Source organism: Tachyglossus aculeatus, chromosome 10, assembly GCF_015852505.1.
Source record: "Tachyglossus aculeatus isolate mTacAcu1 chromosome 10, mTacAcu1.pri, whole genome shotgun sequence".
NCBI lineage: Eukaryota > Metazoa > Chordata > Mammalia > Monotremata > Tachyglossidae > Tachyglossus > Tachyglossus aculeatus.
The window spans coordinates 52,440,666-52,464,200 of NC_052075.1; the positions used below are offsets into that span (position 1 = coordinate 52,440,666).

Sequence of the window (23,535 nt, forward strand, 5' to 3'; positions counted from 1 at the left end):
TTAGCAAAGGGGTTCTGTCGTGTGTGAGTTTGTGTGTGTAGGGGAAGGGTAATGGTGGGGGTCTCTAAACAGTGCTCCGTAACCCTTCCCCGTGGCCCGGCGGCCAGTGAGGACCCCAGAGTCCCGTAAGCGACAGCGATACCACAGATCGACCCCAAGGTCAAAGGTCATCCAAGGCCCAAGGGGCAGAGTCCGGCTCTTGCCCCCGTCCCGTTTATCTGGGCCCCCGACCCGGACGGGGAAACTTCTAGGACATGGAAAGGAGTCCGGAGGGGAGGATGGGGGAGGCGGGGACGGGGGCGCGGGGACACGAATTCAACGGGCGAGGAGGGGACGGGATGGGCCACTTCTGCTACAAATTGGCTAACGCAAATGTTTAATCGGCCATCCCTCGGGGAAGCCTGGTACTTCACAGGTGCCCCGTGAAGTAGCAGTAGGTCCACTTGAGGTCGCGGGGGTAGTTGTCCGTGGTGGCACACCAGGAACGCCCGCTGTCCTCGCCCATCACGGTGCAGTTGTGGTAGCTGTGGTCCTTGAAGACGAACGGGAAGACGCAGGGGGCTCCGGGGTCGGTGCCGCCCAGGGCTGCGGAGACACGGGGCGCGGGGGAGTAGAGCGCGGGAGGGAGCGAGATCGGATCTGTCATTCATCGATTTCTATTAACGTTTGTGTCTCCCTCTAGACTGTAAACTCCTTACGGGCAGGGAATGAGCCTGTTTATTGTTGTACTCTCCCAATTGCTTAGCACGGTGCTGGGCACGCGGTAAGCGTTCAATCGATACGATGGACTGGCTGACAATAGGAATGATTGGGGTATTTTTTTTTAATATGGAATTTGTTAAGTGCTTACTAGGCACTGAGGTACGTGCCAGCTGATCAGATTGAACACAGTCTGCGTCCCACATGGGGCTCATCGTCCTAATCCCCATTTTAAAGGAGAGGTAATTGAGGCTCAGAGAAGTTAAGTGACCTGCTCAAGGTCACACAGCCGACAAGCGGCGGAGTCAGGATTAGAACTCAAGTCTTATGGGTCTGTCCCAAGAGATTTCCAGGCTGTGGCCTGAAGAGCACCGGTGGCCAAAAGGGTCCAGGAGATGGGGACGGGGCCGAAAACGACCATCCGTCGGCCGCCATTCCTGGGATCGTCTGATGGTTCATCCATTCTAGGATCCCATTTCTCTCCCTCTAGACCTTATTGTGGGCAGGGAATGTGTCTGCTTATTGTTGTACTGTCCCAAGGGCGTAGTACAGTACGGAGAAGCAGCGTGGCTCAGTGGAAAGAGCCCGGGCTTGGGAGTCAGAGGTCATGGGTTCGGATCCCAGCTCCACCACTTGTCAGCTGTGCGACTTTGGGCAAGTCACTTCACTTCCCTGGGCCTCAGTTCCCTCATCTGGAAAACGGGGATTAAGACTGTGAGCCCCCTGAGGGACAACCTGATCACCTTGTAAGCTCCCCAGCGCTTAGAACAGTGCTTTGCACATAGTAAGCGCTTAACAAATGCCATTATTATGATTAAGTCACTTCACTTCTCTGGGCCTCAGTTCCCTCATCTGGAAGTTTGTGAGCCCCACGTGGGACAACCTGATTACCTTGTATCCCCCCCCAGCGCTTAGAACAGTGCTTGGCACATAGTAAGCGCTCAACAAATGCCATCATTATTCCAGTGCTCTGCACACAGTAAGGGCTCACTAAATACAATTGACTGACTGAATGTCCTCTTGCTCTTCTCCATCCTCCTGCTCCTCACCGTCCTCCCTCTTCTCCCCGTCCTCCCGCTCCTCTCCATCATCCCGCTCCTCCCCATCCTCCGGCTCCTCCGGCTCGCCTGTGTCGGCGCAGTAGCTCCACAGCCCGTCTCGCCCGTAGTCGTCTGTGGTGCTACACCAGTAGCCCTCCGGGCTGTTCTGATTGATGCAGGTGTGGTACGTATTCCCACGGTATTGGAAAGGGATCGCACAGGGCTGCCCGCCGGAATTCCCGCCGTGGGCTGGGAGAGAGAGAAAGATGGATGTGGCGGGGTGGGAGGCAAGGGAAGACTCGTGTCAGAGAGCAGGGGGGCTCAGTGACTCCACCAGAGATGACTATATTAATGCCTGTCTCCCCCTCTAGACTGTAAGCTCATTGTGGTCAGGCAATTTGCCTGATTATTGTCATATTCTACTGTCCCAAGCGCTTAGTACAGTGCTCTATACAAAGTAAGCGCTCAATACGTACGACTGAGTGGCAGAGAGAATGAATAATTCTATTTGTTCTGACGACGTCGACACCTGTCTCCATGTTTTGTTTTGTTGTCTGTCTCCCCCTTCTAATAATAATAATGATGATGATGGTATTTGTTAAGCGCTTACCATGTGCAAAGCACTGTTCTAAGCGCTGGGGAGGTTACAAGGTGATCAGGTTGTCCCACGGCTTGTTGTCTGTCTCCCCCTTCTAATAATAATGATGATGATGATGGTATTTGTTAAGCGCTTACCATGTGCAAAGCACTGTTCTAAGCGCTGGGGAGGTTACAAGGTGATCAGGTTGTCCCACGGGGGGCTCACAGTTTTAATCCCCATTTTACAGATGAAGTAACTGAGGCACAGAGACGTTAAATGACTGGCCCAAAGTCACACAGCTGACAAGTGGCGGAGGCGGGATTTGAACCCATGACCTCTGACTCCAAAGCCCGGGCTCTTTCCGCTGAGCCACGCTGCTTCTAGACTGTGAGCCCGCTGTTGGGTAGGGACCGTCTCTAGATGTTGCCAACTTGGACTTCCCAAGCGCTTAGTCCAGTGCTCTGCACACAGTCAGCGCTCAATAAATATGACTGAATGAATGAATGAATGAATCAATCAATCAATCGCAGTTATTGAGCTCTTACTGTGTGCACAGCACTGGACTAAGCGCTTGGGAAGTACAAGTTGGCAACATCTAGAGACAGTCCCTACGCAACAGTGGGCTCACAGTCTAGAAGGGGGAGACAGAGAACAAAACCAAACATACTAACAAAATGAAATAAATAGAATAGATATGTACAAGTAAAATAAATAAATAGAGTAATAAATATGTATAAACATATATACATATATACATGTACATATATGAATGAATGTTGCCGACTTGGACCTCCCAAGCGCTTAGTACAGTGCTGTGCACACAGTAAGTGCTCAATACAGTTATCTCATCTGTAAAATGGGGATTGACTGTGAGCCCCCCATGGGGCAACCTGATCACCTTGTATCCCCCCAGCGCTTAGAACAGTGCTTTGCACATAGTAAGCGCTTAATAAATGCCATTATTATTATTATTATTATTAATACATGCGATTGAATGAATGGATGAATGAATGAATGATTGAATGGTGAGCCACCTGCTCTCTGGACAAGTCGTCTTTGTCCTTAAGTTCAGGTTCTCACTAGTTTCCAGGCTGGGAACTTCGGGATTGTGTGTGTGGGTGTGGGTGTGTGTGTGTGTGTGTGTTGGGGGGTGGCGTTCCCCCAGGAGCTCCCAGGAGCCGCCCCCCGTCCCCATCCCCACCCCAGTCACCTCGCACGGAGCAGTCCTTCCGCTTCTTATCGTTGTCGTAGTTCTTCGTCGTGGCACACCAGAGTTTACCCTCCCCATCCCGGATGCAGCTGGTGTAATTCTTCCCACCGAACAGGAAGGGAAAGACGCAGAGTTCAGTGGGGTTGTTGCCTCTGGGGGCTGAGGAGAAGGAGAAACTGAGGACAGGGTCCCCGCTTCCGGCTTCCCGGTTCAGGCCGGCCCAGGGAAGGCCGCCCAGCCGTCTCTGCCATCTTCCTCCCTCCCTCCCTCCCTCCTCCTTTGGTTCCACTTGTCAACTGCTGGTGATCGGGATGGGAGCGGGGTGGAAGTGGAGGGACCCCTCAAGGAAATATCCCGGGATTCAGTAGGCCTCCCTCAAACCCCTGTTCCTTCATCCCCCTTTTAGACTGTGAGCCCACTGTTGGGTAGGGACCGTCTCTCTATGTTGCCAATTTGTACTTCCCAAGCGCTTAGTACAGTGCTCTGCACACAGTAAGCGCTCAATAAATACGACTGATGATGGTGACGATCCCCCATCACCACCGAGAGTTACGGTAAGGAATTATTTCAACCTCAAGCGTGCCCAGGGAGTGAGAAAACCCTGGGAGGCAGTGGGGATTAGGGAAAAGGAAAACCACCCACCAGCCAACAGTAACCCACTTGAAGGGGCATCTAGGATGCAGAGAAATGACCACAGTTAATAAGAATAATTATTATGGTATTGATTAAGCACGTACTAGGTGCCAAGCACTGTTTTAAGCGCTGGGGTAGATACAAGGTCATCAGATTGGACACAGTCCCTGTCCCACGTGGGGCTCACAGTCTTCATCCTCCATTTTCCAGATGAGGTAACTGAGGCCCAGAGGAGTGAAGTGACTTGCCCAAGTTCACTCAGCAGACAAGTGGTGGAGCCGGGATTAGAACCCATGACCTTCTGATTCCCAGGTTCTATCCACTACACCGTGCTGCTTCTCACTTCACTTCTCTGAGCCTCAGTTATCTCATCTGTAAAATGGGGATTAAGACTGTGACCCCCCCATAGGACAACTTGATCACCTTGTAACCTCCACAAGCGCTTAGAACAGTGCTCTGCACATAGTAAGCGCTTAACAAATGCCATCATTATTATTTACTCACATTATTGCCCCACCAGGGAAATAAAAGATTATTTTTTGTGCCACTGAATTGTAAACTGTGATAGCCTAGGCTGGGAGGAGGAGGAGAAGAAGGGTGAGAAAAAGAGGACACAGTGGGGCAGGGAGTGAATTTACTGTATGTAGCACTTGAGAGCTTAGTACAGTGCTAAGCGCTTAGTACAGTGCTCTGCACATAGTAAGCGCTCAATAAATACGATTAATTGATTGAGAGAACACAACAGAGTTAAGAGTTGTCATCTCGAGTGGCCTCTTTATCTTCTTTCTATTCCTTTTCCCCTCCTCTCCTTTTTTCTCCTCTTTCCCTTATTACTGGATTTGAGAAGCAGCGTGGCTCAGTGGAAAGAGCCCGGGCTTTGAAGTCGGAGGTCATGGGTTCAAATCCCAGCTCCGCCAATTGTCAGCTGTGTGACTTTGGGCAAGTCATTTCACTCCTCTGGGCCTCAGTTCCCTCATCTGCAAAATGGGGATTAAGACTGCGAGCCCCCCGTGGGACAACCTGATCACCTTGTAACTTCCCCAGCGCTTAGAACAGTGCTTTGCACATAGTAACCGCTTAACAAATGCCATTATTATTATTATTAATTCCTATCGGATCCGTATATAAGCCCCACCCCTGTTTTTAATGTTACCAAATTATGTCCAAAGTGGGGCAATTATGCGAGAGTAAATCCAAGTCACCACTCACGGGGAACCAGAAAGTAAGTGACTTAAACAGCGACTTAAACAGTGACTTAGAGAAGCAGCATGGCTCAGTGGAAAGAGCCTGGGCTTTGGAGTCAGAGGTCATGGGTTCAAATCCCAGCTCCTCCAGTTGTCAGCTGTGTGACTTTGGGCAAGTCACTTCACTTCTCTGGGCCTCAGTTACCTCATCTGCAAAATGGGGATTAAGACTGTGAGCCCCCCGTGGGACAACCTGATCACCTTGTAACTTCCCCAGCGCTTAGAACAGTGCTTTGCACATAGTAAGCGCTTAACAAATGCCATTATTATTGTTATTAATTCCTATTGGCTCCACATACAAGCCCCACCCCTGTTTTTAATGTTACCAAATCATGTCCAAAGTGGGGCAATTATGCGAGAGTAAATCCAAGTCACCACTCACGGGGAACCAGAAAGTAAGTGACTTAAACAGCGACTTAAACAGTGACTTAGAGAAGCAGCGTGGCTCAGTGGAAAGAGCCCGGGCTTTGGAGTCAGAGGTCATGGGTTCAAATCCCGGCTCCTCCAATTGTCAGCTGTGTGACTTGGGCAAGTCACTTAAATTCTCTGGGCCTGTAAAATGGGGATGAAGACTGTGAGCCCCCTGTGGGACAACCTGATCACCTTGTAACCTCCCCAGTGCTTAGAACAGTGCTTTGCACATAGTAAGCGCTTAATAAATGCCATTATTATTATTATTAAACGAGCAGCCTTACAGCACCGAGTCAAAGGAACCAACCGAAAAGCTGTTTATCCTAGGGAGGATGAGGCAGCCTTAGTGTCTCACAGAAAATGGTCCCGAGACCCCCACCGTGACAACACCTGATTTCAGGAGACTTCCCTCCACTCACCCACCCAAGAGCTGGTCGCCCCTGCCCATCCTCCCCGTGCCATCCTGGGCCACTACGGGCAGGGCAGAGACAGCCAGACACCAGAGTCCGGGAAAGAATCGCAGAGAGGCTGAGGCGGGGTAATAATGATAATAATGATGGCATTTAGTAAGCGCTTACTATGTACAAAGCACTGTTCTAAGCGCTGGGGAAATTACAAGGTGATCAGGTTGTCCCACAGGGGGCTCACAGTCTTAATCAATCAATCAATCAATCAATCAATCAATCAATCGTGTTTATTGAGCGCTTACTGTGTGCAGAGCACTGGACTAAGCACTTGGGAAGTCCAAGTTGGCAACATATAGAGACGGTCCCTACCCAACAGTGGGCTCACAGTCTAGAAGGGGGAGACAGAGAACAAAACCAAACATATTAACAAAATAAAATAAATAGAATAGATATGTACAAGTAAAATAAATACATAAATAAATAGGGTAATAAATATGTACAAACATATATGTATATACATACCCATATACATCCATATACATATATAATAATAATAATAATGGCATTTATTAAGCACTTACTATGTGCAAAGCACTGTTCTAAGTGCTGGGGGGATACAAGGCAATCAGGTTGTCCCACATGGGGCTCACAGTCTTAATCCCCATTTTCCAGATGAGGTCACTGAGGCCCAGAGAAGTTAAGTGACTTGCCCAAAGTCACACAGCTGACAAGTGGCGGAGCCGGGATTTGAACCCATGACCTCTGGCTCCAAAGCCTGTGTCCTTTCCACTGAGCCACACTGCTTCTCTAAGAAGTATATATATATATATATATATATATATATATACACACACACATACATATACATATACATATATATACACACATATATATACATATACATATATGCATATATATGTATATATGTATACATATATACATATACACACATGTGTATATGTATATGCATATACACGTACATGTATATACATATACATATATACATACACATTCATATATATACATATATACATAATACATATACATATACATAATCCCCATTTTCCAGATGAGGTAACTGAGGCCCAGAGAAGTGAAGTGACTCGCCCAAAGTCACCCAGCTGACAATCGGCGGAGCCGGGATTTGAACCCATGACCTCTGACTCCAAAGCCCGCGTGCCCTTTCCACCGAGCCCCGCTGCTTCTCTGTGCGGGCTGGGCCCTTGCGGGGAAAGGAGGCAGGTGTTTGGGGGGGCGGCCTTGTGGGGTTGGTGATGATGATGATGGTATTTGTTAAGCGCTTACTATGTGCCAAGCACTGTCCTGTGACTCACTGGTGTCCGGGCAGTAGCTCCAGAGCTGGTCCCGGTCGTAATCGCTGGTCGTGGCGCACCAGTAGATTTTATTGTCATCCCGGGGGCAGGCGGTGTGGACGCGGCCCTTGAAGCTGAAGGGGAAGATGCAGGGCTGCCCTCTGGAGTTGCCCCCGTAGGCTGGGGAGAGGGACCCGCGGAGAGGCACCGTGAGGACCCTTCCCCATGGAGCTGGAGGAGCAGGATTGGCACTTCCCAAGCGCTTAGTACAGTGCTCCGCACACAGTAAGCGCTCAATAAATACGAGCCTGCTCCTCTGCCGCTAATCTCCTCACCGTTAGGCCTCATTCTCGCCTGTCCCGCCGTCGACCCCTGGCCTACGTCCTTCCCCTGGCCTGGAATGTCCTCCCTCCGCCCATCTGCCAAGCTCGCTCTCTTCCTCCCTTCAAGGCCCTACTGAGAGCTCACCTCCTCCAGAAGGCCTTCCCACACTGAGCCCCCTCCTTCCTCTCCCTCTTGCCTCCTTCCCTTCCCCACAGCACCTGTATATATGTATATATGATTGTACGTATTTATTACTCTATTTATTTTACTTGTACATATCTATTCTATTTATTTTATTTTATTTTATTTTATTTTATTTTATTTCCTTCCTCCCTCCCCCCTCTTGCCTCCTTCCCTTCCCCACAGCACCTGTATATATGTATATATGATTGTACGTATTTATTACTCTATTTTACTTGTACATATCTATTCTATTAATTTTATTTTAGTTTATTTTATTTTATTTCCTTCCTCCCTCCCCCCTCTTGCCTCCTTCCCTTCCCCACAGCACCTGTATATATGTATATGTGATTGTACGTATTTATTACTCTATTTATTTGACTTGTACATATCTATCCTATTTATTTTATTTTATTTTATATTTTATTTCCTTCCTCCCTCCCCCCTCTTGCCTCCTTCCCTTCCCCACAGCACCTGTATATATGTACATATGATTGTACGTATTTATTACTCTATTTATTTTACTTGTACATATCTATTCTATTTATTTTATTTTATTTTATTTTATTTTATTTCCTTCCTCCCTCCCCCCTCTTGCCTCCTTCCCTTGCCCACAGCACCTGTATATATGTATATATGATTGTACGTATTTATTACTCTATTTATTTGACTTGTACATATCTATTCTATTTATTTTATTTTATTTTATTTTATTTTATTTTATTTTATTTCCTTCCTCCCTCCCCCCTCTTGCCTCCTTCCCTTGCCCACAGCACCTGTATATATGTATATATGATTGTACGTATTTATTACTCTATTTATTTTACTTGTACATATCTATTCTATTTATTTTATTTTGTTAATATGTTTGGTTTTGTTCTCTATGTCCCCCTTCTAGACTGTGAGCCTACTGTTGGGTAAGGACCATCTCTATATGTTGCCAACTTGTACTTCCCAAGTGCTTAGTACCGTGCTCTGCACACAGTAAGTGCTCAATAAATACGATTGATTGATTGATTGATTGATTAATTGATTGATTGAATGAATGACTGAATGAATGGTAAGTTCTCCCTGGGATTCTGCGGACAGCTCGCCTCAGCTCAGACCCCCCTCCCCAGCTCTGGCACCATCGTCCCCACTCCGCTCTCCGGCCCCCATCTTGGGCAGCTGAGGCTGCAGGGCCCCAATAATAATTCTAGTAATTACGGTGCTTGTTAAGTGCTTACTATGTGCCGAGCACTGTTCGGGTGGATAAAATCAATCAATCAATCAATCAATCGTATTTATTGAGCGCTTACTGTGTGCAGAGCACTGTACTAAGCGCTTGGGAAGTCCAAGTTGGCAGCATATAGAGACGGTCCCTACCCAACAGTGGGCTCACAGTCTAAAAGATACAAGCTCCGTCCCTCTCCCACGTGAGGCTTACGCTCTTAATCCCCATTGTACAGATGAGGGAACTGAGGCCCAGGGAAGTGAAGTGTCTTGCCCAAGGTCACACAGCGTGGGAAGCAGCGTGGCCTGGTGGAAAGAGCCCGGGCTTGGGGGTCAGAGGATGTGGGTTCTAATCCCGGTTCCGCCACACGCCTGCTGTGTGACCTCGGGCAAGTCACTTCACTTCTCTGTGCCTCCGTTACCTCACCTGGAAAATGGGGACCAAGGCGGTGAGCCCCATGTGGGACAGGGACTGTGTCCAACCGGACCTTGTAGCCACCCCAGCGTTTAGCACATAGTAAATGACCCTCACCCCCACACCGACCGGCTTCAGTCCAAGCCCACCTTTCTCCATCCTCGCCCTTTCTCCATCCTCGCCCTTTCTCCCTCCTGGGAACACCCCGTGTGTCTTCCCCTTCGCGTACCGGAGCGAGGATTACACTGAGTGCAATCAAATACACTGCCCCACTTCGGGCATAATTTGGTAACATTAAAAACAGGGGTGGGGCTGGATCCAGGGGTGTGGATCCAATAGGAATTAAATCCAGTAATAAGGGAAAGAGGAGAAAAAAGGAGAGGAGGGGAAAAGGAATAGAAAGAAGATAAAGAGCTGAGGGGTAACAGATACCACTATTATTGGCAGAGAAGCAGCGTGGCTCAGTGGAAAGAGCCCGGGCTTTGGAGTCAGAGGTCATGGGTTCGAATCCCGGCTCCACCAATTGTCAGCTGTGTGACCTTGGGCAAGTCACTTCACTGCTCTGGGCCTCAGTTCCCTCATCTGGAAAATGGGGATGAAGACTGTGAGCCCCACGTGGGACAACCTGATCGCCTTGTAACCTCCCCAGCGCTTAGAACAGTGCTTTGCACATAGTAAGCGCTTAATAAATGCCATTATTATTATTATTATTATTGTGTGGTGGAGTGGGATTAGAACCCAGGTCCTTCCGACTCCGAGGCCCGTGCTCCATCCACTAGGCCACACCGATCTCTCTCCTCCAGGTTCCTTGGATGATAAATCTTAAGGTGGGATTTGCAGAGCCGCCCTTTTTGGGGGGCCCACGGGGGTCTCACCTGAACTGAAGCAGTAGCGCTTCTTCTTGTCTCTGTCGTAGTTGCGGGAGGTGGCACACCACAGCTTCCCCTTCTCCTCCCCGGCTCCCGTGCACTCATTGTAATCCTTGCTCCGGTACGTGAAGGGGAAGACACACGGGGCATTCCCGGGGTCCTTCCCTGGGGATCGGAGAGAGGAAGGGCGAGGATGGAGAAAGGTGGGCTTGGACTGAGTCCCCTCAGTGTTGGGGTGAGGGTCATTCGTAATCGGGGAACATATCTGTTATCTGGATTAATGTCTGTCTCCCCCTCTAGACTGTAAGCTCGCTGTGGGCAGGGGATGTGTCTGTTTATTGTCCTGTCGCACTCTCCCAAGTGCTTAGTACAGTGCTTTGCACACGGTAAGTGCTCAGTGAATGTAATTGAATGAATGTACTTATCTGTTATTTATTTAGATTAATGTCCGTCTCCCCTTCTAGACTGTAAGCTCGTTGTAGGCAGGGGATGTGTCTGTTTATTGTTCTGTCGCACTCTCCCAAGTGCTTAGTACAGTGCTCAGCACACAGTAAGCACTCAATGAATGCGATTGAATGAATGTACATATCTGTAATTTATTTATTTAGATTAATGTCCGTCTCCCCTACTAGACTGTAAGCTCACTGTGGGCAGGGGATGTGACTGTTTATTGTTCTGTCGCACTCTCCCAAGTGCTTAGTACAGTGCTCTGCACACAGTAAGCGCACAATGAATGTGATTACACTGTAAGCTCATTGTGGGCAGGGGATGTGTCTGTTTATTGTCCTGTCGCACTCTCCCAAGTGCTTAGTACAGTGCTCTGCACACGGTAAGCGCTCAATGAATGCGATTGAATGAATGTACATATCTGTTATTTATTTAGATTAATGTCCGTCTCCCCTTCTAGACTGTAAGCTCGTTGTAGGCAGGGGATGTGTCTGTTTATTGTTCTGTCGCACTCTCCCAAGTGCTTAGTACAGTGCTCTGCACACGGTAAGCGCTCAATGAATGCGATTGAATGAATGTACATATCTGTTATTTATTTAGATTAATGTCCGTCTCCCCTTCTAGACTGTAAGCTCGCTGTGGGAAGGGGATGTGTCTGTTTATTGTTCTGTCACACTCTCCCAAGTGCTTAGTACAGTGCTCTGCACACAGTAAGCGCTCAATGAATGCGATTGAATGAATGTACATATCTGTTATTTATTTAGATTAATGTCCGTCTCCCCTTCTAGACTGTAAGCTCGTTGTAGGCAGGGGATGTGTCTGTTTATTGTTCTGTCGCACTCTCCCAAGTGCTTAGTACAGTGCTCTGCACACAGTAAGCGCTCAATGAATGCGACTGAATGAATGTACATATCTGTAATTTATTTATTTAGATTAATGTCCGTCTCCCCTACTAGACTGTAAGCTCGCTGTGGGCAGGGGATGTGTCTGCTTATTGTTCTGTCACACTCTCCCAAGTGCTTAGTGCAGTGCTCAGCACACAGTAAGCGCTCAATGAATGCGACTGAATGAATGTACATATCTGTAATTTATTTATTTAGACTAATGTCTGTCTCCCCCTCTAGACTGTGAGCTCCTTGGGGACAGGGGATGTGTCTGTTTATTGCTATATGGTACTCTCCCAAGTGCTTAGTACAGTGCCGTGCACACAGTAAGTGCTCAATAAATACGATTGAACGAATGAATGATCGACTCATTCATTCCTGCACTTAATATCCACCCCACCCTCAGCCCCACAGCTCTTACGCACAAATCCGTAATTTATTTAATTTCTTCATTCATTCGACTGTATTTATTGAGAGCTTACAGTGTGCAGAGCACTGGACTAAGCGCTTGGAAAGTACCATTCAATCAATCAATCAATCAATCAATCAATCGTACTTATTGAGCACTTACTGTGTGCAGAGCACTGTACTAAGCGCTTGGGAAGTCCAAGTTGGCAACATATAGAGACGGTCCCTACCCAACAGTGGGCTCACAGTCTAAAAGGGGAGACAGAGAACAAAGCCAAACATACTAACAAAATAAAATAAATAGAATAGATATGTACAAGTAAAATAAATAAACAGAGTAATAAATATGTACAAACATATATACATATATACAGGTGCTGTGGGGAAGGGAAGGAGGTAAGATGCGGGGGATGGACAGGGGGATTTATATTCGGCAATTTATATTAATGTCTGCCTCCCCCTCTAGACTGTCAGCTCCTCGTGGGCAGGGAATGTGTCTACCAACTCCATTGGTTGCTCCCGGGTGCTTAGTTCAGTGCTCAATAAATATCATTGATTGATCGATTGATGGATTATCCCATCCCTCTCTTCCTTCCCAAGCCTCTCACCCCCTTCCTCTCCTCTGTGTCTTTTTTTGTGGTATTCGTTGAGCACGAACGTGCCGGGCACTGCCCGGAAGCGCTGGAGTAGATACAAGCTAATCAGGTTGGACACAGTCCCTGCCCGACGTGGGACTCACAATCTCAATGCCCATTTTACAGCTGTGGTGACTGAGGCCCAGAGAAGTAAAGCGACTTGCCCCGGGTCACACAGCAGACAAGTGGTGGAGCCGGGATTAGAACCCAGGTCCTCTGACCGTCAGGCTCTCTCCATCAGACCACGCCGTCTCTCCCTCCCTGCCTCCCTCCCTCGCTCCTTCTCCGCCCCTGCCGCTCCGTACCGGGCATCCCACAGAAGCGCCACAGCTTGTCCTCGTCGAAGTTGGCGGTGGTGGCACACCAGGCCCGCCCGCTGGCCTCGTGATCCGTGGTACACGTCGTGTACAACCTCAGCTTGTACGTGAAGGGGAACACGCAGGCTTTCTCGGAGTTCCCACCCAACACTGCCAGCCAGAGGGACACACGGTTGTCTCCCGGGAGATCCCCTCCCTCCATTCCTCTCTTTCCCAGGGTTGGGCCCGGGCCCTGTTCCGGAAGACGGACGGAGCGTGACTTTCGGACAGAAGCCCATTTGTATCTCTTAACTTCTCCGCCCCTCTAAATGTCACATCCCCCTCCTAGGGCCCCGTTCACACCTTATTCACTCTCACCATCACCCCCTCCCCAAAGGGGCACCCCAAGGTTCTCGCTTCACCACCCGAAGCCAGGCCTGCTCTCCAACCCCACTTATCCGGACCTCCTTCAAGCCCCCAAGTGTCCCCCTATTACGGATATTAAGACGGACACTGGGAATGTCTTTCGGGGCGAGCCACCGTGGGCCAGGCCTCCGAAGGGAATGAGCTACGTAAAGCCAGCTCTATGCCGGACAGTCCAGTTGTCAGACATCTGCCCCTGGACGGTCCCCGGCCGGCAACGGATGCCGGCGGTTTGATTTGATTTGATTCTTTTCGTTTGCGGTATTTGTTAAGCGCTTACTACGCGTCCAACACCGCGGTAGGTACGGGCGAATTAGGTCAGACACAGCCTCCGTCCATTCTCCGGCCCAGTGGGGCCGGGGGCGGGGGCTGTGGAGTGGCGGGGGAAGGAAACGGGGATGCGAGGGACATACTGGTGTCCGGACAGTAGCTCCAGAGCTGGTCCCGGTCGTAGTCGCTGGTCGTGGCGCACCAGTAGGTTCCCTCGTCGTCCCGGGGGCAAGTGAGGTACGCGCGGCCCTTGTAGCGGAAGGGGAAGATGCAGGGCTGCCCTTGGGAGCTGCCCCCGAAGGCTGGGGAGAAGGAACGGGGGAGAGACACGGTCAGGACTCCTTCCCGCCATCAGGACTCCCCTTTAGTGCCGAAGGGCCGAGGTCTTAATAATCATAATAATAACGATGGTATTTGTTAAGCGCTTACGATGGGCAAAGCACTGTTCTAAGCGCTGGGGAGGTTACAAGGTGATCAGGTTGTCCCACGGGGGGCTCACAGTCTTAATCCCCATTTGACAGATGAGGTAACTGAGGCCCAGAGAAGCAAAGTGACTTGCCCAAAGTCACACAGCTGACAGGTGGCGGAAACGGAATTTGAACCCATGACCTCTGACTCCAAAGCCCCTGCTCTTTCCACTGAGCCACGCTGCTTCTCAGTGGAAAGAGGTCTTGGGATGGGGGGCCCCCTGATGAGGGTTGTTTTTTAAAAAAATATCTGCTAAGCGCTTATTATGTGCCAGGCACTATTCTAAGCGCTGGGGTAGGTGCAAGGTCATCAGGTTGGACAGGGAGGGGGCTCGCAGACTTAATCCCTGTTGTACAAATGAGGGAACAGAGGCCCGGAGAAGTGAAGTGACTTGTCCAAGGTCACACAGCTGACAAGTGTCAGGGTTGGGATTAGAACGCAGGTCCTTCTGATTCCCAGGCCCGAGCTCTATCCATTAGGGCACACTGCTTCACAGGTCTCTCCATGCTTCTGTGTAATAATAATAATAATAATAATAATAATAATGGTACTTGCTAAGCGCTTACTATGTGCCAAGCACCGTTCTAAGCGCTGGGGGAGATACAAAATAATCAGGTCGTCCCACGTGGAGCTCACGGTCTTAATCCCCATTTTCCAGATGAGGTAACTGAGGTACAGAGAAGTGAAGCGACTTGCCCAAAGTCACACAGCTGATAAGTGGTGGAGCCGGAATTAGGGCCCGCGACCTCTGACTTCTAAGCCCGGGCTCTTTCCACTAAGCCACACTGCTTCTGTGGTTTAGGGTAGGTGGGATTGTTCCTGGCTTGTTTCCGGCCCCCTCTGGGCTCCTCATCCCTGTCTCCATCCCTCCCTGTTCTGGGATAATAATAATAATAATAATAATAATGATAATAATAATAATAATAGCATTTATTAAGCGCTTACTATGTGCCAAGCACTGTTCTAAGCGCTGGGGAGGTAACAAGGTGATCAGGTTGTCCCACGGGGCGCTCCCAGTCTTCATCCCCATTTTCCAGATGAGGTCACTGAGGCCCAGAGAAGTGAAGTGACTTGACCAAAGTCACCCAGCTGGAAAGTGGCGGAGACGGGATTTGAACCCGTGACCTCTGACTCCAAAGCCCAGGCTCTTTCCACTGAGCCACACTGCTTCCCTAGTGGCTACAGCACAGGCCTGGGAGTCCGAAGGACCCGGGTTCTAATCCCAGCTCTACCGCTTGTCTGCTGTGTGACCTTGACGAAGCCACTGAACTTCTCTGGGCCTCAGTTCCCTCATCTGTAAAATGGGGATCGATACCGTGAGCCCCATGTGGGACATAAACATGGGCCAGCTTCTTTCTACCCCAGCGTTTAGTACAGGGCCTGGCACCTAGTAATGCTTAAGAAATAGCATTTTTTAAAAAACCCCAAACGATAAGAGGAGAAGTTGGGGCGGGATGGTGTGGGGGTGGGGGTGGGGGGTGTTTCTCACCTGTAGTAGAGCAGTAGTGCCACCTCTTATCCAGGTCATAGTTGTGGGAGGTGGCACACCACAGCTTCCCTCCTTCGGTTCCCGCCCCCGTGCAGTCGGTGTGCTCCTGGCTCCGGTAGGTGAAGGGGAAGATGCACGGGGCATTCCTAGCCTCCTCCCCTGCAGGGCGGGGGGCGGGGGCCATTCATAATCACAGACCACCTACCCAGTCTGCCCTGTTCACCCCCACGCCCTCCCCTTCTTGCTTCTCCCTCCTCCCTCTCTCTTTTCCCTTTTCTCCTGCTTGTCCCTCCCTCTCTCCCCTTTCTCCTCCTTCTCCCTCCTTTCTCTCCCTCTCCCTCTCCTTTTCTGCCCTGTTCACCCCACGCCCTCCCCTTCTTGCTTCTCCCTCCTCCCTCTCTCTTCTCTCTTTTCTCCTCCTTGTCCCTCCCTCTCTCCCCTTTCCCCTCCTTCTCCCTCCTTTCTCTCCCTCTCCCTCTCCTTTTCTGCCCTGTTCACCCCCACGCCCTCCCCTTCTAGCTTCTCCCTCCTCCTTCTCTCTTCTCCCTTTTCTCCTCCTTGTCCCTCCTCCCTCCCCTTTCTCCTCCTTCTCCCTCCTTTCTCTCCCTCTCCCTCTCCTTTTCTCCTCCTCCCCCTTTCTCTCCCTCTCCTTTTCTCCTCCTTCTCCCTCCTTTCTCTCCCTTTCTCCCTCTCCCTCTCCTTTTCTCCTCCTTCTCCCTCCCTTCTCTCCCTCCCTTCCTCCCCCTTCCTCCCTCTCCCTCTCTTTTTCTCGTCCTTCTCCCTCCTTTCTCCCTCTCTCCCTCTCCCTCTCCTTTTCTCCTCCTTTTCTGTCCTTTCTCTCCCTCTCCCTCTTCCTCTCCCTCTCCTTTTCTCCTCCTTCTTCCTCCTTTCTCTCCCTCTTCCTCTCCCTCTCCTATCTCCCCCTTCTCCCTCCTTTCTCTCCCTCTCTCCCTCTCCCTCTCCCTTTCTCCTCCTTCTCCCTCCTTTCTCTCCCTCTCTTCCTCTCTCTTCCTTTTCTCCTCCTACTTCCTCCCTTCTCTCCCACCCTTCCTCCCTCCTCCCTCCCTCTTCCTTCCTAGCCCCTCTCCTTCTCCCTCTCCCTCCTTCCCTCCTCTCAATCCTTCTACTCTCTCTCTCCCTCTCTCTCTTCCCCCCCTCACTCTCCTTCTCTCCTCCCTTTCCTTCCCTTCTCCGCCTCCTCTCTCTCCCTCTCTTCCTCCCTCTTCCCTCTCCTCTCCTTCCCTCCTCCCACTCCCTCCATTTTCTCTCCTCCTCCCGCTCTGTCCATCCTCCCTCCTTCCTCTCTTCCTGCCCCCCCCCCCCCCCCCCACTCAATTGGAGCCTCTCCGCACCGGGCGTCCCGCAGTAGCGCCACAGCTTGTCCTGGTCGAAGTTGGCGGTGGTGGCACACCAGGCCCGCCCGCTGGCCTCCTGATCCGTGGTACACGCCGTGTACAACCTCAGCTTGTACTTGAAGGGGAACACGCAGGCTTTCTCGGAGTTCCCACCCAACACTGCCAGCCAGAGGGAAACGGGGGACAAAGTCAGGGACCCCGGGCGGCCCGCTCCCGACCGTCCCTCACCACCCCACCCGGCCGGCCCTCCCCGGCCTCCCCATTACTGGTGTCGGGACAGAAGCTCCACTGCTCATCCCGGTCGTAGTTCATGGTTGTGGCGCACCAGGCCTCTCGGGGTTTGTTGTCTTCCCTCACACAACTGTGCCACATCCGCTCCAGGTACATGAAGGGGAAGACACAGGGACGGCCCTCGGAGTTCCCACCATACTCTGGGGGGAGGGTGAAAGGAGGAAGCCGACTTTGAGCCTATGTCAGGAGTTGGGGGCTTTTGGCCACCGTCCGGCTTTTCTTCTCAAAGGCAACGATGGGCTCTACTGGAGCCAGGTGATTGCTGGCTGTTGGGGTGGAGCATGGAGGGAGACGTGGCTTTTTCTCCCCATTCTACCCCGTAACGGGCCTGGACCCTGGCCACACCGCTGACTGCCACATGGAGCCACATTAGGTAACAGAGGCCCAGAGAAGTGAAGTGACTAGCCCAAGGTCACACAGCAGACAAGTGGCAAAACTGGTGAAGAGGCGCTGCCACCTTTCACCACCTTCTCCCTGGACTGACGCTGTGACACAGTCATATGCAACCATGTTACTGGAACTCTTCAGGCCTCAAATCCAAGCAATACGGTAAAGGGGCCATAGGAAGCCTGGGCCCACTTGTTAATTGAAAGCCCAGCTGCCATTTGCAGTCTCAAGACCAAAAAAAACCGAATTTTAAGCGCTTAGTACAGTGCTCTGCACACAGTAAGCGCTCAATAAATGCGATTGATGATGGACTGCTGTTCCTCTCCCGGACCAAGTCCCATTGCTTGGCTTCAGGAGAGCAAGGCCAATGGACTGGATCAAAGCACGCCACCACTACATCCCTTCCTTGCCCCCCGAGCCCTGCCATGGCATCTCTTCCCCGACCCACCCGGGTCGCGAGAGGAGTCTCACCTTTCTTGGTGCAGTATTTCCACGTCTGATCACCGTGGAACTTGGGAGTGGTGGCACACCAGGATTGGCCCGGTGTGTCTTCTGAGGTGCAGGACATGTGGACCTTGTCCTTGTAAGTGAAAGGGAATGAGCAGGGTCTGGGGTTGGCGCTGGCCCCTGGAGAGAAGAAGCCAGACAGGGTGGGAGGACGCAGGGATGGGGAAGCTTCGAGTTAGGCCCGTGACCACGACCGGAATGATAAATAATAAGACTGGTGTTTGTCAAGCGCTTATTTATTACTCTATTTATTTATTTTACTTGTACGCATCTATACTATTTATTTTATTTTGTTAGTATGTTTGGTTTTGTTCTCTGTCTCCCCCTTTTAGACCGTGAGCCCACCGTTGGGTAGGGACTGTCTCTATATGTTGCCAACTTGGACTTCCCAAGCGCTTAGTCCAGTGCTCTGCACACAGTAAGCGCTCAATAAATACGACTGATTGATTGGTTATTCTCTGCCAAGCCCCGTAGTAGATTACAAGGTAATCGGGTCGGACACGGTCCCTGTCCCACGTGGGGGCTCTCGGTCTTCATCCCCATTTTACAGATACGGTAACCGAGGCACAGAGAAGCGAAGTGACTTGCCCAAGGTCACCCAGAAGACAGGTGGGGCCGCCGGGGGTCCTTCTGACTTTTCGTCCCATGCTCTATTTTCAATTCAGTTCAATTCGATCGTATTTATTGAGCGCTTACTGTGTGCAGAGCACTGGACTACGCGCTTGGGAAGTCCAAGTTGGCAACATATGGAGACGGTCCCTACCCAACAGTGGGCTCACAGTCTAGAAGGGGGAGACAGAGAACAAAACAAAACATATTAACAAAATAGAATAAATATGTACAAATAAAATAAATAAATAGAGTAATAGATACATATAAACATATATACATATATACAGGTGCTGTGGGGAGGGGAAGGAGGTAAGGCGGGGGGATGGGGAGGGGGTATTCAGTAGGTCATGCCAACTAAGGGCTCTGAGCCAAATGAGGGGGAGGATCCTGTGAGCCCACTGTTGGGTAGGGACTGTCTCTATATGTTGCCAACTTACTACATATCTATTCTATTTTATTACATATCTATTCTATTTTACTACATATCTATTCCATTTTATTTTGTAGTATGTTTGGTTTTGTCTCCCCCTTTTAGACTGTGAGCCCACTGTTGGGTAGGGACTGTCTCTCTATGTTGCCAATTTGTACTTCCCAAGAGCTAAGTACAGTGCTCTGCACACAGTAAGCGCTCAATAAATACGATTGATGATGATGATGATGGAGCAGATTAAGGGGAGACTCCAATCAATCATTGGTATTTATTGAGTGCTAACTCTGTGCAGAGAGCTGTATTGAGCAGTTGGGAGGTATGCAGGTAGCTCCCAGGGCCAAGCATCCTGTAGCCAGTCAATCGTGTTTATTGAGCACTTACAGTGTGCAGAGCACTGAACTAAACACTCGGGGGAGGACAATGATACACATTCCCTGCCCACAATGAGCTTACAATCTAGTGGCTAAGGGCCCCAGATATCATTCATTCATTCATTCATCCATTCAGTCATATTTATTGAGCACTTACTGTGTGCAGAGCACTGGACTAAGCGCTTGGGAAGTACAAGCTGGCAACATATAGAGGCGGTCAATCAATCAATCGTATTTATTGAGCGCTTACTGTGTGCAGAGCACTGGACTAAGTGCTTGGGAAGTCCAAGTTGGCAACATATAGAGACGGTCCCTACCCAACAGCTGGCTCACAGGCTGGAAGGGGGAGACAGAGAACAAAACAAAACATATTAACAAAATAATAGAATAAATATGTACAAATAAAATAGAGTAATAAATGCGTACAAACATATATACATATATGTATATATATATAGTCTAGAAGGGGGAAACCAACAACAAAACAAAACAAAACAAAACGTGGAGACAGGTGTCAAGTCATCAGAACGGGATGGGAGGGCTAGGGTTGAGGAGCTCTTTACCTGAGGGTCTCTGAATGGCTTCCAGCCCCCTGGGAGACTCTACTAATTCTTGGATAATAATAATAATAATAATAATGATGGCATTCATTAAGCGCTTACTATGTGCAAAACACTGTCCTAAAGCTCTGGGGAGGTTACCAGGTGATCAGGTTGTCCCATAGGGGGCTCACAGTCTTTATCCCCATTTTACAGATGAGGTCACTGAGGGCCAGAGAAGTTAAGTTAAGGCCTCCTCCAGGAGGCCTTCCCAGACTGAGCCCCTTCCTTCCTCTCCCCCTCATCCTCCTCTCCATCCCCCCCATCTTACTTCCTTCCCTTCCCCACAGCACCTGTATATATGTATAGATGTTTGTACATATTTATTACTCTATTTATTTATTTATTTTACTTGTACATATCTATTGTATTTATTTTATTTTGTTAGTATGTTTGGTTTTGTTCTCTGTCTCCCCCTTTTAAACTGTGAGCCCACTGTTGGGTAGGGACCGTCTCTAGATGTTGCCAACTTGTACTTCCCGAGCGCTTAGTCCAGTGCTCTGCACACAGTAAGCGCTCAATAAATACAATTGATTGATTGATTGATTGAAGCAACTTGCCCAAAGTCACACAGCTGACAATTGGCGGAGCCATCATCATCATCAATCGTATTTATTGAGAGCTTACTGTGTGCAGAGCACTGGACTAAGCGCTTGGGAAGTCCAAGTTGGCAACATATAGAGACAGTCCCTACCCAACAGTGGGCTCACAGTCTAAAAGGGGGAGACAGGATTTGAATCCATGGCCTCTGACTCCAAAGCCCAGGCTCTTTCCACTGAGCCACGTGCTAGGCACGATTCATCATCATCAATCGTATTTATTGAGCGCTTACTGTGTGCAGAGCACTGGACTAAGCGCTTGGGAAGTACAAATTGGCAACATATAGAGACGGTCCCTACCCAACAGTGGGCTCACAGTCTAAAAGGGGGAGACAGAGAACAAAACCAAACATACTTGTACGAATGAATGAGTGAATGAATGGCCTGAGGGGAAGGCCACGCAGGCACGCGGCGCTTGGTAAATATATATGTATATATGTCTGTACATATTTATTACTCTATTTATTTATTTATTTATTTTACTTGTACATATCTATTCTATTTATTTTGTTTTGTTAGTATGTTTGGTTTTGTTCTCCGTCTCCCCCTTCTAGACTGTGCGTCCGCCGTTGGGTAGGGACTGCCTCTCTATGTTGCCATCTTGTACTTCCCAAGCACTTAGTCCGGTGCTCTGCATCATCATCATCATCATCAATCGTATTTATTGAGCGCTTACTATGGGCAGAGCACTGGACTAAGCGCTTGGGAAGTACAAATTGGCAACATATAGAGACAGTCCCTACCCAACAGTGGGCTCACAGTCAAAAAGGGGGAGACAGAGAACGATTGGCAGAGTTGGTTGGGGGCATCTGGGCCCCGGGCACTGGTTGGGGAGGGAAGGGTTAGGGGCATGGGGGATTGGGGGAGCGGGGAGAGGGGGATCTGGGCACCGGACATCGGAGGGGAAGGGGAGGGCTGGCATTAGGGAGGCCGGACGCCCCTTACCCATGGGCATGAGCGGCAGGGTGGCCATCAGCAGCACCGTCAGACACGTGGACGCCATCCTGGCTCACCTGGCCCTTGGTGATTGAGTCCCTGGGGCTCCTCGCCGCTCTGCCCTCGCCCTAAGCAAAGAAGTCACTGCTGGAGGGAGGGCGAACTTACTGGATAATAATAATGATGGCATTTATTAAGCGCTTACTATGTGCAAAGCACTGTACTAAGCGCTGGGGAGGTTGACTTATACCATCTCGCCTTCTACTCTTGTCACCACCACTGAAGCTAGGATTGGGACGGATGTGCCTCTGCTCGACTCTGTCCCATTGGAGAGATCTTTTAGACTGTGAGCCCACTGTTGGGTAGGGACTGTCTCTATATGTTGCCAAGTTGTACTTCCCAAGTGCTTAGTACAGTGCTCTGCACACAGTAAGCGCTCAATAAATACGATTGATGATGATGATCATCATATTTATTTTATTTTGTTAATAGGTTTTGTTTTGTTCTCTGTTTCCCCCTTCTAGACTGCGAGCCCACTGTTGGGTAGGGACCATCTCTGTATGTTGCCAACTTGTACTTCCCAAGCGCTTAGTACAGTGCTCTGCACACAGTAAGCACTCAATAAATACGATTGAATAATAATAATAATGATGGTATTTGTTAAGCGCTTACTATGTGCAAAGCACTGTTCTAAGCGCTTGGGGGGATACAAGGTGATAAGGTTGTCCCACGTGGGGCTCACAATCTTAATCCCTATTTTGCAGATGAGGGAACTGAGGCACAGAGAAGTGAAGTGACTTGCCCAAAGTCACACAGCTGACAATTGGCGGAGCCGGGATTTGAACCCATGACCTCTGACTCCAAAGCCTGGGCTCTTTCGAATGAATGAATGAATCAGGTTGTCCCATGGCGGGGCTCACAGTCTTCATCCCCATTTTACAGATGCGGTAGCGGAGGCCCAGAGAAGTGAAGTGACTTGTCCAAAGTCACACAGCTGACAATTGGTGGAGCCGGGATGTTCTCCTTGACCACAGTCTGGTCCGTGAGGTCCAGGGAGACCATTGACCTGGGGCCCCTGTGTGAGCTGAAGGGGCCCCGTCCAACATCCGACCGCAGGGTTAGGGATGAACTCTATACTCTCCCAAGCGCTTAGTACAGTGCTCTGCACACAGTAAGCACTCAGTAAATACGATTGACTGACCGACTCTTAGCACGCCTAAATGTTCCCTATAACTGGGGTCGGGTGTCTCATCTAGGAATGTATCCCCCGATACATTCTGGGACCGGCTGAGATTTTCTGTCTCTGATGACCAATCTATCAAGGCTATTTATTGAGCACTATCTGTGTGCAGAGCGCTGCACCAAATGCTTGGGAGAAGACAAATGCAGTAATAATAACAACCATATCAGTAACAGTTGTATTTGTTCATTCATTCATTCAATCGTATTTATTGAGCGCTTACTGTGTGCAGAGCACTGTACTAAGCACTTCCTACGTGCCAGGCCCTGTTCTAAGCACTAGGGTAGATACGAAATAATCAGGTTGGACACAGTCCTTGTCCCACATGGGGCTCACACTCTTAATCCCCAT

The 23,535-nt window shown here is 49.7% G+C and overlaps 1 protein-coding gene across 1 annotated transcript; it reads right to left on the minus strand.

The window, feature by feature from the left end:
• Positions 1–316: 316 nt before the first annotated feature.
• Positions 317–22,035, minus strand: LOC119933317. Its single transcript, XM_038752770.1, has 12 exons — positions 21,954–22,035; positions 18,362–18,517; positions 17,479–17,643; positions 17,210–17,371; positions 15,858–16,016; positions 14,044–14,202; positions 13,217–13,378; positions 10,544–10,702; positions 7,559–7,717; positions 3,530–3,688; positions 1,827–1,988; positions 317–585 (listed from the first exon to the last, which is right to left on the minus strand). Exons 1-12 carry the CDS (start codon positions 22,009–22,011, stop codon positions 410–412), a joined length of 1,836 nt encoding a protein of 611 aa, XP_038608698.1. The 5' UTR covers positions 22,012–22,035; the 3' UTR covers positions 317–409.
• Between the last annotated feature and the right edge of the window lie 1,500 nt (positions 22,036–23,535).

Bases quoted from the DNA above. Each gene is read 5' to 3' on its own strand.
- LOC119933317 (XM_038752770.1), bottom strand. From the start codon at position 22,011: ATGGCGTCCACGTGTCTGACGGTGCTGCTGATGGCCACCCTGCCGCTC. The intron at 18,518-21,953 runs GTAAGGGGCGTC...TCTTCTCTCCAG, and splicing joins CCTGCCGCTCATGCCCATGG to GGGCCAGCGCCAACCCCAGA. The intron at 586-1,826 runs GCGAGCCGGAGG...GTGTCTCCGCAG, and splicing joins GAGCTACTGCGCCGACACAG to CCCTGGGCGGCACCGACCCC.